The 13,447-nt window shown below is 41.2% G+C and overlaps 1 protein-coding gene across 1 annotated transcript in view; it reads left to right on the plus strand.

Annotated features, from left to right (window-relative positions):
• The first annotated feature begins 4,678 nt into the window (after window positions 1–4,678).
• PTPRK (protein tyrosine phosphatase receptor type K) overlaps window positions 4,679–13,447 on the plus strand; it is a 320,227-nt gene continuing 311,458 nt past the window's right edge. Inside the window, exon 1 of the mRNA XM_059835338.1 lies at window positions 4,679–4,709. Coding sequence (XP_059691321.1) covers window positions 4,700–4,709 — 10 coding nt within the window. The 5' untranslated portion in view covers window positions 4,679–4,699. The remainder of the gene's footprint in view (window positions 4,710–13,447) is intronic.

A 13,447-nucleotide genomic window follows, 5' to 3' on the forward strand; every position in this document is an offset into this window, starting at 1 on the left:
TCCCAAATACTTCCTCAGCAACTGAACAAATTGGATTGACCCAAAATACTGTTAGCAACCGTCCAGACTCAAGATTCCTTCTGTCTTCCTAGCTTACAATTCCAGGCTGTTTGTTTCAGATGGCCTACCTGATTTTCTTTTTATACATTGATTGTCGATACTTTCTTGTTGGCTGCTGCCACCACTGGAGGTGCAGCAAGCCATGGCTCTGGTTGGTGCTGTCCCTCAGCAGAGCGTGCTGCTTGTCCCCGTCTGGTGCTTCTGGGCCATGTCCTGATGGCAGCATCGTTTGAAGGGAGGAGATGCTGGCTGCCTTGCGTGCCAGTGCCCAAGCCCACGTCAGGTCGCACCAGTCTGGTGTATTGCTTTGATTCCTTCTGCTGCCTTTTTCTGAAGCATGATGTTAGAAATGTAAGGTGGATTTAGGTACTGCAAGGTCCAAGAGCATGTCAGCGCTGTGTGCTTCCAGCTGGGAGACTGAGCAGAGGTGCCCAAATCACTGTTTGTGGCATGGCGTGTGTTGGTAGGTATGCACAAATTCCAGTGGCAGGGTAGTATTGAAGATAAATTGCAGGTTATGTATCAGCTGGAGCTAAAGGAACGTGGTGGTGATATGTAAGGGGACAGTGGTTGGTACTGAAGTACCTTTTTAGCGAGTTGTGGGGGAGGTTACAAATGACTGAATTGGAGCTTTCTAACTTGTCATTTGTAGGATATTAGCAGATTCTTGGCAAAATGTTGGACAGCAAATATGAATATGTATTTGAGTTCAGCTGCTGAACCTCACTGCAAGGTACTAAACATTCATCAAGCCTATCCACCTTCCTCCCTGAACAGCGCTGTCGTGTTATTGTGGAGGGTGGCTCAGTAGCTGAGTTAGGGTACTAACAAGTCCTGACCTACGGTGTACTTCTGTCAGATGTTGTTTTATGTTTGAGTGGTTAAAGATTGATTTAACATGTATATGGTTTTGAACAAATGACTGGAAACAAAATAGATTACTGTAGGTTTCACCCATCCATCGTCTCTTCTCCTTGTGTTTTCCCCACAGCATGTTACCCTAGGTTTGTCTCTTAGTACCCAGAGTTACCGAAATAGCACGCAGGCAGTTGACTGTTAGAGGTGAGGAGATCCGAATTTGCTCATGCTTTATAAGTCATAAGGAGTAGTCTGCAGGGGGTTTAAATTGGTTAGTCTGTCTCATCGTGTTGTACTGGATAAATCACTACAGCATTGGGTTTCACTGTACTTTCCTTGAAATGTCGTGATCTGTTGGTAAGAGGAGGTGATGTGCTCCACGAGAGGAAGCCATTGGTTTAGGCAGTTGTTACAGGGTGGATTTTGTAGTGGGTTGATAATCAGCCCTGAAAAACTTTGTTCATGTGCATGCAATAAATAGACACTTGTTTGTTCTGTGGATGCAGCAGTGATGTGCTACGCACAAGGAGGTTTGGATTGCTTGCTGTGTATTAACAGGTGCGTTGTTATTGCTAATCAGAACCCTGATAACTAAAATTAATAGTGGGCACAAAGACGAGCAATTAAGGCCATTCATCTTCCAAATGAGTCTACAAGATTCATTGGTAGTTTAACTTCATATACTGAGGGCGCTTAAACCATTAAAAAGGGTAATGGGTGCCCTGCAGGCATGTGCTTCAAAGCCATATGTCATTTTGGTGCTGGGACAGCAGACAGTGATAACTTCCCTTTCAGGGAAACTGCTATTCATTTATCAATTAAATGTCGAAGGAAATGTACATTCTTGCTCTAGAGTGATCATAGCAGTGTGTTGTAAGTTAAATCAAGACCCAAGATTTATGTTCGAAGCCTTTCTGGCTTTGTCATGATAGATGTTAATTAGAGAAGTCTCTTAGTGGTAATAGGCCATTGGAGTTGGGACTTTTAAAGGCATAAATGTTTCTTTGATGCACAAATACTTATCTTTTTGTGCCTTACAGTCTTTGACAGTGACGTTAATGAAGTAACCAACTTAACACAGAGTATGAAATGTTGGGGCTTTGTTGTTGTTGATGCTGTGCTCATGTTGTCACAGGGTAACATTTGAGAAGGTTTTGCTAACATGGAGCTGAATATGAAGTTTTAAGGTTTATGGTACAAGGATTTAGCAGAAATTTTGCTACAGTATAGAGTTTTCTTTCTCTCCTGGTGTTGTCCTTGCCAGTGAAAACACTTGTTAACAAGCAGTTCTAGGAGTACCCAGGAATGACTGTCTGGCAATGGTATTTGGTGAAGGAGAATTAGCTTGTGCTGGTTTTGTCTGGGATAGGGTTAACTTTCTTCATAGCAGCTAGTATGGGGCTCTGTTTTGGATTGTATGGGGCTCTGTTTTGGATTTGGGCTGGAAACAATGTTGATAAAGCAGGAATGTTTTAGTTACTGCTGAGCAGGGCTCACACAGCACCAAGGCCTTTTCTGCTCCTCACCCCACCCCACCAACGAGTGGGCTGGAGTGGAGAAGAAGTTGGGAGGGGACACAGCGGGGACAGCTGACCCCAGCTGACCAAAGGGATATTCCATACCATATGACATCATGCTCAGTATATAAAGCCGGGGGAGGAAGAAGGAAGGGGGGGACATTCGGAGTAATGGCGTTTTGTCTTCCCGAGCAACCGCTACGCGTGATAGAGCCCTGCTTCCCTGCAGATAGCTGAACACCTGCCTGCCGACGGGAAGTGGTGAATTAATTCCTTCTTTTGCTTTGCTTCTCCGCGCGGTGTTTTTTGCTGTACCTATTAAACTGTTTTTATCTCAGCCCACGAGTTTTCTCACTTTTACTCTTCTGGTTCTCTCCCCCACCCCACCTGGGGGGAGTGAGTGAGCGGCTGTGTGGTGCTTAGTTGCCGGCTGGGGTTAAACCACGACATAGCTAAAACTTGTTTTTGTCATTTAGTCAAAATGAAATTTAGTAAAAGAAACTGCCCTTTCCCCAAATATGAATGCTGTTCTTACAAACTCTCTGCCTGCTATGTGACACTTGAATACTCCATTTTGGGTAGTTAAAAAACATTTTTATCCTCAATTTGGTGACATACGTGCCCATTCCTCCTTTCCATATTCTTTGGCCTCTCCTAGTTCCAAACCGTGTATGTCTTGTACAGAGGGCAGAAATGAGCACAGGCTGTAGTTCTTCACGGTCCTCAATCTCTCCTTTCCCACCTCCAGCCCGTTCTCCTCTAGGGTGTAATGTGGGCTGGTGAGAGCCTGTTCGCTGTTGATGCAGTGGTGGTGACTCATCCTACAGTGACACTAGAATTTACAGTAATCAGGGTTTTTGGCTTGTTCATGGGACTTGCAGTACTTGTCCCATATTTTGTATTCAAAAAGTCAGACAGTGAAGTCAACACAAGTGCTCCTGTTATTCTACAGGTGTCTTAACAAGAGGAATTTTAGTTGTAACAACAGTTGTTAATTGGATTGATACGCCCTAACTACTGAGGACAGGGAGAATAGGATGCAAGAAATATTTCCCCTGATTTCCAAGAGTTGTTTATAATCTAATTCTTGAGTTCTGCAACTTCTTTTCTGGATTAAAAAATACTGCCTAAATAAAGATGAATGCACTATGTTTTCTCTTTCACTCTCTCCTGGTCTTGCCTTTTTATTTTTGAGCAGGAGGAGCAAACTCGAGGACTGTGTACCATGAATGGAGATAACAGATACTGCAGAGTTGTATCTGTGACATCTGTATTTTCTTGCGTTTACAGTCTACTTTTTCTTCGACCAGGCTCTTTCAGTTCCTTCATTTCTTCATTCTCAAACGTGATCTCTTTCTGTGATCATCATGTTTTTGTCTCTCTTTTTCCCAGCCTGCTTAATTGCCTTGAGTGAAGAATGTAATAAAAAACTTACTGAATGAGACAGGGCAGATGTTACTGTGTTACACAGGAATTTTGGGGTTTTTTTCCCCCCATCTTTTACATTCCTCCCCTTCTTCTTTCTCCCTGTCCTCACAGCTTTTCTTGTAAGGTTTTCAGATCTGTTGGTTGTGTGACCCTGAAAAAGCGCCTTTAATTTGTGTTCTGTTATGCTAGATTGATTTAATAAAGCAGGATTATCCAATTAATTCTGCAGAAATTATTTCATTTCGAAGTAATTTTAATTATTTTGTTCTGACTGTTTTTGTTTTGGGCACAGTATTTATCCTCATTGGTGTTTGGATTATTTATGCTTTCAGTGCATGGGGGCTGTTGATTTACACCTTTAGTTTTTGAGCCTAGTCCATTATTTTCTGTTTCCTCCTTGCTTTAGGTAGTGTGTTGCTTTTTGTCACGCAGACACTGGGCCAGGTTGCACTTGGGCTGAGTGACTCAGCCTGGGATCACCTGCTCGGATGGAAGCTGCTCTTAGGGGAAATTGGTTGTGTGAAGCAGAGATGTTTTAAAGAAGAGAGGGGAGCACTGACGGGTGAGCTGCTTGCCGGTTTTAGCTTTACACAGGCAAGCCTGTGAATGGTACCACAGGCTGTGTGGACTCTGGTAGTTGTGGTGTGCCCAGGAGGAACACCTCTGCTTGCCTCTTGGAAGACCTCTGCTTTCAAATACACTAATTACAAGTTTCTTCCCTAGGGGGATGTACGTTCGATGACGGTCCTGGACCCTGTGACTACCACCAAGACTTGTACGATGACTTCGACTGGGTACACGTCAGTGCTCAAGAGCCTCACTATTTGCCGCCTGAGATGCCTCAAGGTGAGAAGCCCCACAGATACTGAAGGGATAAGTTTCTCTATTAAGAAACTCAGAGCCTCACTGAATATGGCCTCAAGGCCATACTCTGTGATCTCTATTTTAACCTTGATAATGAAGGTAATAAAAAGAAACAAACAAAAAAAAAATCTTGCTAATTGAGAAACCTTCTTAGATCAAATCCCCCTTTAAAGTTGGGGGTCATAGGGAAGGGAGAAAGGAAGCCATAACCTCTTCTCTATTCTACATGGAATTCCCGTCGACTTGCAGTGAAATTCTGAGTCTTAAATGACAGCTAATGTATCAATTTAATTATTCAGATATGCATTAGAACAAATGGTGAAAAAAAGGATACATGCAAAAATGCATACACTGATTCATTCCCTCCTCTCCCCCCAACTGCTCATCATCTGAAGGTAATCAGAAAAGCTTTGATTTATGGAAATATTGCTGCTGTTAATTACTGTTTAGGACAGGTAATGAATAACTGAAGAGGTACAGCCTACATGACCTTGCCTGCTCACCTTTGATGAACAGCTTAATCGGCGCTTCCCAGGCAGCATGATATGCTGAGAAAATGAAAGCATCTGAAATTCAGCTACATTTTCCAATTAATAGTACATTAAGTAATTAATCATGCAGAGGAGGAAAAAAGGTCATGGCTATTTTATGTGTATCTAAAAGGTTTGGTCAAGTGAGGTATGTGTGGAGAAGGAGTGGGAAATGTTGCCACACAGAAGTAACCTAATCTCTGCACCATTCCTTCCCCTGCTTTTCTGTATATTGGTGTGCATTATTAATGGTGGTTAGTGTATGTAAATTTACTTCTTAACGGCTAACTAGCTGGGTTCCCCCCTGCTTTGGAGTTGCTGATGTGTGCAGCTGTTACCATGTCCTATCTTACAAAACAGGTTAATTAAGCAAGATCCACACTTTATTTAATGGACTGCTTGGTGCTTCAAGTTTGCATATGGAAGAGTAAATTTAAGCCCTGAAGCTTCGGCATTCGTGATGGTCTTGTATTAAAAAAATCAAAATAGTATCTCCCCCCAGGAAGGCTGAAATTAGTTACTTTTCAGTTTGCATTTTTCAGAGTCTACATGGTTTGTTAAAATGGTTGGAGATATTTTAATTGTGATGGAAGCACCATTTTGTAAAAAATTCGGTATTTGCAGACCTGCGGCACACCTTGTATAGGAAGAACAGCAATTTGAGGAATGGTATTTTGAATGAATCTAAATTACAAGATAGCTTCTTCTTGCTTCTTCCAAATAACATACCTGTCATCCTTAGGCAGTTTTCAGAGTTAAATGACACAGTGCTCTCTGTCTTTGGCACCTGATTTCTGTTCAGTTCTGCTACAGACACTTTTCCTCTGAGTGTAGCACGTAGACTCTTCTGGAGGAAGTTCTTTTTTCACATCTCGATATGAAATTGTGGCTGCTCAATAAAATCTAGCCGAATAAAGGAATGTTTCAGAGATAGTCCAAAACAGATGCAGAAGAAGCTCTGATTATTTTTTTTTTTCTTCCTGTGGTTAGAGTTCTAGACTGCTTGGACCACTGTTTAAAAGTTTGATGTTTGGTAATTGAGATCCAGACTAAAAGTGAGCAGTCTCATCTGATGACCTGCCCTTAAGTTCACAGTCTTCAGATCCTGAAGATCTGTGCTATATCTTAATACTTAAGCTCTTTTGTGTTTGAAATATCATGATTTTAAATGAAGTCTGAGAATGTAATACGGGTCTAAAAGGAGCACTGAATTCCTCCAGTGGGTCTGCAGGAAGTGGAGCAGCAAGAGATTCAGGCAAAAGCAGAAGGGAAATAACTGTGTGCAGTCATCTGCTGTGCAGTTTTTTAACGTTGTTGACTCTGCCTGATTACTGTTGAAACTGTAGGTTAGAAGCAGTCCACTGCTCATGAAGAAGTTATCCAAGTAGAATAAGACGTGGCAATGAAGGTATAGGTAAAACTACTATTGTTTTCACTTTGAAAAATGCTGAGTTTTCTAACCTGCAGAAGCCAGGGATCTCTTAGGGACCAGTCAGCCCACTTTTTCCTGCTCAGTCAGAGAATGAGAGAAGGGGTACCCAGAAAAACTGAACAGCACAGAAACTGAAGTGCTAGGGTAGGAACTGTTTTCTCTCCATCTTTTCTTCTGAGGCTCTATAATCCTTCAGTTAGTTGCAAAGCTCCTTAATGCATGTGTTGACGGCTTCTCCATGGACACCCTTTGTAGTGTTTGGAGCCCTTGTCTCTTACATCTCTCTGGAATCCAAGACAATGTCCTGGCCTTGGCCTTAGTAAGGGAAATATGTATTCCAGTACAGCTTTGTCTCAGAAGGAGCACTGTTTTACCAGCATGTTAAGAAGATAATACTCTTACACTGAGTATGCAGCTTTCAGGGCTCTAATTTTACCAGATCACCCAGAACCATTGTAATCATAAAGGATTATACTCAATTTTCAAATGGCAATTTTTAGTCTTCGGTAGCTTCAGAAAGTCTTATTAAAAAAGAGAGAGAGAGAGAAAAGGACATGTAAAAACTAGGAAAGGGGAAAAATTTGACAATTTGTGTTTTACTTTCGATTCAAGGGAGGGGTTTAGTGCAGTATTGTGCTTTGGAGCCGGATAAATCATGAGACAGTTCAGACCTAATGGCACATGCTTTGGAGTGCTATGAAAATGTGAAAACTTGTCCTAATGGAAAGCTTTTTGTAGGTATAGCAATAGTAAACACTATTGGTAAGGCAAGTGTAATTACCTCTGAGTAATTAATGTAACTTCATAATTTTTTTGACCTACACTGTATTTCTCAAATTATGAGCAGAGGCAAAAGCCACTTATCTTCTGTTATGGGAAAAATAAATGCAGTACGTAATGATTAATTTTGAAGTAAAGTGAACACTTAGAGCAGGTGCTTGTGTACAGCTTTAAATACCAACTTGTAAATTGTTTGAACTGCAGCTTACATGATAAAACCTTTGGATTACTTATTAAAACCTTGGAAAACACCTGATGCCCAACATTACGTTTCTAAGAGCATATGAGAGCAACTGTGCTAGAACAAGCTAAAGGTCTGCTGGTTTTGAGAGTAACCATTAGCAGTTGCCTAGGGAAGAATGCAGAGGCAGGACAAATAGGTGGTGATCATGCCCCGAATGCTCTCCCAGTTTCCAGCAGTTTGGTGTTTGGAAATTCCCTCAACTAGGAAGGGTCTTTATTCATGATGTCCGTAATGAATTCATGGTTTTGCCCTGTCAGCTTTGTTTTACTGTGTATGGGCTCCTTGAAGCCTTCTGGTATCTGCTGTGTCCTGTAACAGAGTGCCAGCTTTTTTTATAAATCATGGGAAGACGCAGCTGCTCTTACTTGTTTTGAACTTGCATGTGACTTCTGTTTTGAATCATGTTGGCCTGTTGTACAGGAAGTGTGCAAAGCTGAATCCTAATCACCTTCTCTAACTCATTCAGTTTTTTTTAAATACCTTTTAAATACAATACACACCCTTCTCCTGACATCATTCTAGGTTGAATGGTCCGAGACTAGTAGTTCCTTATGTAGAAATGGTTCCACAACTGTGGATTTGCATTTTCTGTCAGGCAAGGTTGATAGCCAAGTGTTATATTTTTGTAGACATGGTGACAAAAATGAAGTCAAAGTATTTAGCTGATTGTCTTTGTACCTCTGAAGAAAGACATCTTCTATATGTTGAAGCAAACCCTTTAGAGGATGCATTATGTTTTCAGGTGTATAATTTTTGTTGATTTTACTATAGAAGATAGACATTAGAGAATCCTTATTAAGATGAAATCCAATTTTGGTTATGGATTTTTTTGCAGTTATTTTAGAGGACTATTCACTGTGTGTGGATAACTTCGTTTTTTGTAAGACTTAAAGTAAATAATAGTGCTTTCTTATATCATGGGGGATGTGCAAAGGGGTGATTTTATCCATATTAGTAATACATTTACTGATGTTTTTACCTTTAGATAGAGAAGATAGTTTATTTACCCTGTTTTGTTTGCCTATTAAAAGCAGCATTATTCTGAGGCTATGCAAGGTCAGGGCATGAGAGCCTGTAATGGGCTGCGTGACGGGGAGCCACTTAATGAAGGGCTTTTTTAACGTAAGGGCTATTACCCTCCTGGATACAAATGCAATTTGAAGAATGTCTAAATTACAGTGGGCAATAGTGATGTGCTGAGATGGACATCTTGTTTCCAATCTCTCAGATGGATAATGTGCCCGGATTGGATGTGTGCTAATTTTTTTTAATTGGTTTTCTAGAAATCTGAGGAAAATAAATTACAGTAGTGGGGGAAGTCCTTAGTTGCCCTTGTCATCTAGCATGACTAAAGGAGAACAGATTAAATCTCCAAAGATGTTCCTTAGTATTAGAGTGTGTTTCCCAAATGCAAACTTTCTTTTTTACAGTGAAGAGTATTGTAGAAATAAAACTTTTATTTTGCCGACATTACAGATGACCTTACATGTTGCCCCATTTTAAAGAATAAAACTAAATTCACTACTCTGAAAAAAGGAAAAGAAACAAAACAGTCCTGAAAAGTAAAACATTTCATATTCTGGTTTAGGCTGACGTTTTGGGGTCCCTGGGTGGAAGACTGCACAGTTATTTCAGAATGGAGAACATACATGGTGAAAGGCAATGGAGATGGGAGGAAGTGCGTTCACAAGTAATCTGAGGCCACATTTTCATGGTGAAACTTCCTATATATGGGTTTTAGGCAGAACGTCTCTGGCTGTGCATTCCTGTGTCGTGTCATTCCCAGAGGCATTCTTGCATTGCTGCCTCCCCCCCAGTTGCTCTGGTGTGCGTGTGATTGTGAACTGGTGTGGACTGAAAAGAATAACCCAGGGAAAAAAAAAACATATGTAGCATGGGTCAGTTCATTGACCCAGTTCATTGTGCAGCTGCAAAAAAGAGTTGTTATACTGGTGCAGCTGATGAGGACCATGGGAACTGGTGGCATGGATGGGTACAGGGGTTGTGTAAACCTCTGAGGCACCTGAAAGAAATGTGAAAATTACACCCTTAGATTTGCATGCTACTTTAATTTTCCCAGACAAATAGTGTTGAGTATTTGTTGTGATCTGGAAGGTCAGTTGTGTGCTATTTAAGTTCTGCCTTGTACAGAAAGGAGATAACTCTTGTGTCACCTGTGTGACCCAAAATGAATTTCGGCACAGGACCAACTTAAGTCTTTAGGAAGAGAGGGGAGCCAGAAGGTCATGAATTCTGTGTTTTAATACAGATTTCTTATGAACATGGCTTAGGAAGGAAAGCTGTAATGTAGAGGTCATATACCTGAGACTTTTGGCCTTTTACTTCACTTAAACCTGAATTTTTCTCCTGTAGTAGTGAAACTACCAACCCATGAATAAATTTAAATTATGTGGATGAGTATGGGTCCAGTCAAACAAAAGTTAACTGGGAAGCATTGTCTGTGAGAGCTGTGTGTTCCTTGAGGCTTTGGAGAGACAAGAGCTCGGTGAGCAGCAGGAGAACTCTCACCACGTCCTGGGTTACTGAGCTGATCCACACGATGCATCAACTTGCTGTTTTGCACTACAGAAGGGTGAAGTTCAAACAGAATGCTTTCTGGTCTCTTTATTTTCATAGACAGACAAACAAAGTTTACCACTGAGCAGTTGAGAACTGACTTTTCAAGGTTTTGCTGCTGTGTGGCTCACATTGCTGTTACAAAGGTAATAGATCAGAGAAACTGTGCGCAAGGGAATTTATTGACTAGTCCATGGATTGGCAAATACAATTCAGGAAGGTAGTGGTTTTAAAGTTTGATCATTGAAAGCTTATCTGGGTCATTACATTGTGAAATAAATTGTAAAAGCTTGGATCTGTGTTTGGGGCTGCTGAGAAATTCTAGTTGTCTCTCCTCCTTTTACATTGCTTTGTGATGGTGTAGATATGTTTTATTTAAGGCGACTGAGAGAATTTTTCTTCTTCCTTACATACTTCAGTCTTCATACACTCCTTGGCCCCAAAAGTTGACTGATACTTGTTTCCTGTTTAACTTCTCAGTACACTACAGCGCTGAATTTATTTGAAGTATTTCCTTGATCAGAAAAACGTATTTTACTGCTTTTCTTATTCAGTAAGCCTTGTGGTTGGTTTCTTGTCTCTATAATTTGCTAGTAGTGTCTTTAACAGAAAGAAGCCTACCTCGTTAGTGCAGTGCAATTAATGTCTACCTAAAGAACACCTGTAAACATCCTGATCCTATTTGGCTTGCTCAGTACAGTGCATTAATCAATCTATTGACTAATTCCAAAGGTTCCCTATTGTTCTCAAGCACATTTCACTTGGTATGAAGTGAAGAGAGGAGGCGTGCAGGGAAGGCTTTATAGATAATGCAGTGTAGCAGTGCTTTTGTGCATTTAGAGAAGCCATTTTTTTATCAGGAAATTTAGGCATGGGATTAGGAAAAGTAAGATTTTTGTAGTAATAGACATTACTTTCACATGAGTAACATCTGTGTGTTGGTTTTTCGTTCATTGACACAGATGGATTTATTCTGTTTCCTTTGGGTAGTGAAAGACAGAACATTTTAAAAAAGCTTACTTCCTGCATTTGCAAAAAATATATTTCATCTTCAAGGCCAGCTGCTATATCTGTTTATGTAGAGTGATATTTGGTTGGTTGTGCTTTTTTTTTATTTTAAAGTTATAACACTATTTTGTTCAGCCATACCTCTTCCATGCAATATGGATTTCCAAAAAGCTCATTTGTTCTTGAATAGCTTATCTTTTTACTTGCTTCTATGTATCAAATGAGTGCATTTTACTGGTATCAGTTAAGTTTCAGAAAATCTGTCAGATTGTTATTTTGAGTGTAGCACAACCAAACTCCAGTGAAAGCTATATAAAATGCTGCCTTCTGAGAAACTGTTCTTTCTCTTTCTTAATTTCTCCTTTTATTTCCTAGTTTAGTATTTGAAGAATATAATTTATTTCTCTGAACCTGGAGTAATAAATTGAAGAAATCTGTTTGCTGCAAATAGAGTTCCAAAGTGGTAGGTTAATCTTGGGCAAATCTACCTTTGCCATGCTGGTACCAAAAATTACTAAAATTACCATGTACTGGTGCTATCACAGCATTCATGGTAGTATTCTTGCTCATGATGCAGTCTTCTACTGCATGATGCAGCTTTCTAGCTTCTGATATCTGTATCATGAGGAGTTCAAATGTCATTGGCCATCGCTGCAGCGGTGTTGGGGCAGGGAGAAATGACGAGCTCTTGTCAGCTCTTACCACTGTTAGTCAGGAGCCCGGGCTGTAAGTGGAAGTGTTTCATCGCTTATATGAAGTCAGCTGCTGCTTGGGGAACTGTGAATGTCAGTAAGAGGCATTACCTGAAGCTGCTATTTTAGTAGCATTGTGAAGGGTGAACAAAAAGCAAAATGGTACTGTGCTAGCCTTTCAGACTTGCAGGGAAAACAGGGGTTGAATAGCACCTTGGTAGCTTGGAAGGTGTTCCAGATTATTTGAGGCATTTAGTGTTCAGAGTGTGCAAGGCTGGATGCTCAGAAGCACAGCTGAAAAGTAGCACTTTTTTGATTTCTCACCACTTCTGTGCATGGAGAGGAGCAAGCCAAGCCCTGCTTTTGAGTACTGTATCTGCCTGTTGTGCCATTGTCCTACCCTTATTTTCTCTCTCAGCCCGCTTATGTGTGTATATATAATTATATATATATAAAATTTTTTTCCTCCTAAAGATAACAGTAGTTTGCCTTGCTTTCAAATTTTCTGGCTGTCTTGGAGCCTAGTGGAGGGGCAGACCTGGGCTAACATACTGCTGCTTTTCACGTGGCTTTGTTTGGCTCAGAGCATGGGTACAGCTCGCTTGCTTCTGTCCACAGAGCATGGCATGGGCTCAGCACATCTGGTGATTTTTGTACCCTCTGTTTGGCACCCTTTGGCTGGACCCTTTCACAGGAAAGATAAAAAGCTGACTACTACTGCATGTGAACTTATTTTGTCTTTACGTGGCCGCTTCAGTTTGCTGTAAGTGTAGGCTTCCCCTTCCCCTTCCCCTTCCCCTTCCCCTTCCCCTTCCCCTTCCCCTTCCCCTTCCCCTTCCCCTTCCCCTTCCCCTTCCCCTTCCCCTTCCCCTTCCCCTTCCCCTTCCCCTTCCCCTTCCCCTTCCCCTTCCCCTTCCCCTTCCCCTTCCCCTTCCCCTTCCCCTTCCCCTCGCAGGTTTCTGGCTGCTCCTGCTCTTTAGCTTTGACACTTCTGTAGGTTGCCCTGACTGGAAACCTTATTGCTCTGCTTTCTACTCCCACTCACCTGTGTGCAATTTTTAGCAGTCCAATGAATGCCATATTCAAGCAACAATATAACTACAGGCTGTCCTGCCAGAGATGTAGAAGAAGCCAGGTTAGAAGTAGGGGAAAGTAGTAAAATAATTTTACTGCTTAGAAGAGGGAAAATAAAAACCGGGCCTGGGAACTGTTTGGGGGAGGGAGAATAACACCGTGGTGTAAGAAAAAGAATGGTGTTAAGACAAGATGGAAAAAAGCCCTGTAATAGAATGAGTAATGTACAGTGGTTGCTAATGCAGATTATTATTTCTGAAGCATTAAGCTTCAGAAATACCACGTACAGGCAGCGGTCAAGGTGCTGTAGTAACCCTCTGTTCATGGGACCTTGCGATCTGAGAGACTATCTCCTCTTCCCTGTACTGACTTCTCACTTTTGT

The sequence above is a fragment of the Gavia stellata genome, chromosome 2, assembly GCF_030936135.1.
Source record: "Gavia stellata isolate bGavSte3 chromosome 2, bGavSte3.hap2, whole genome shotgun sequence".
In the NCBI taxonomy this organism is placed as follows: Eukaryota; Metazoa; Chordata; class Aves; order Gaviiformes; family Gaviidae; genus Gavia; species Gavia stellata.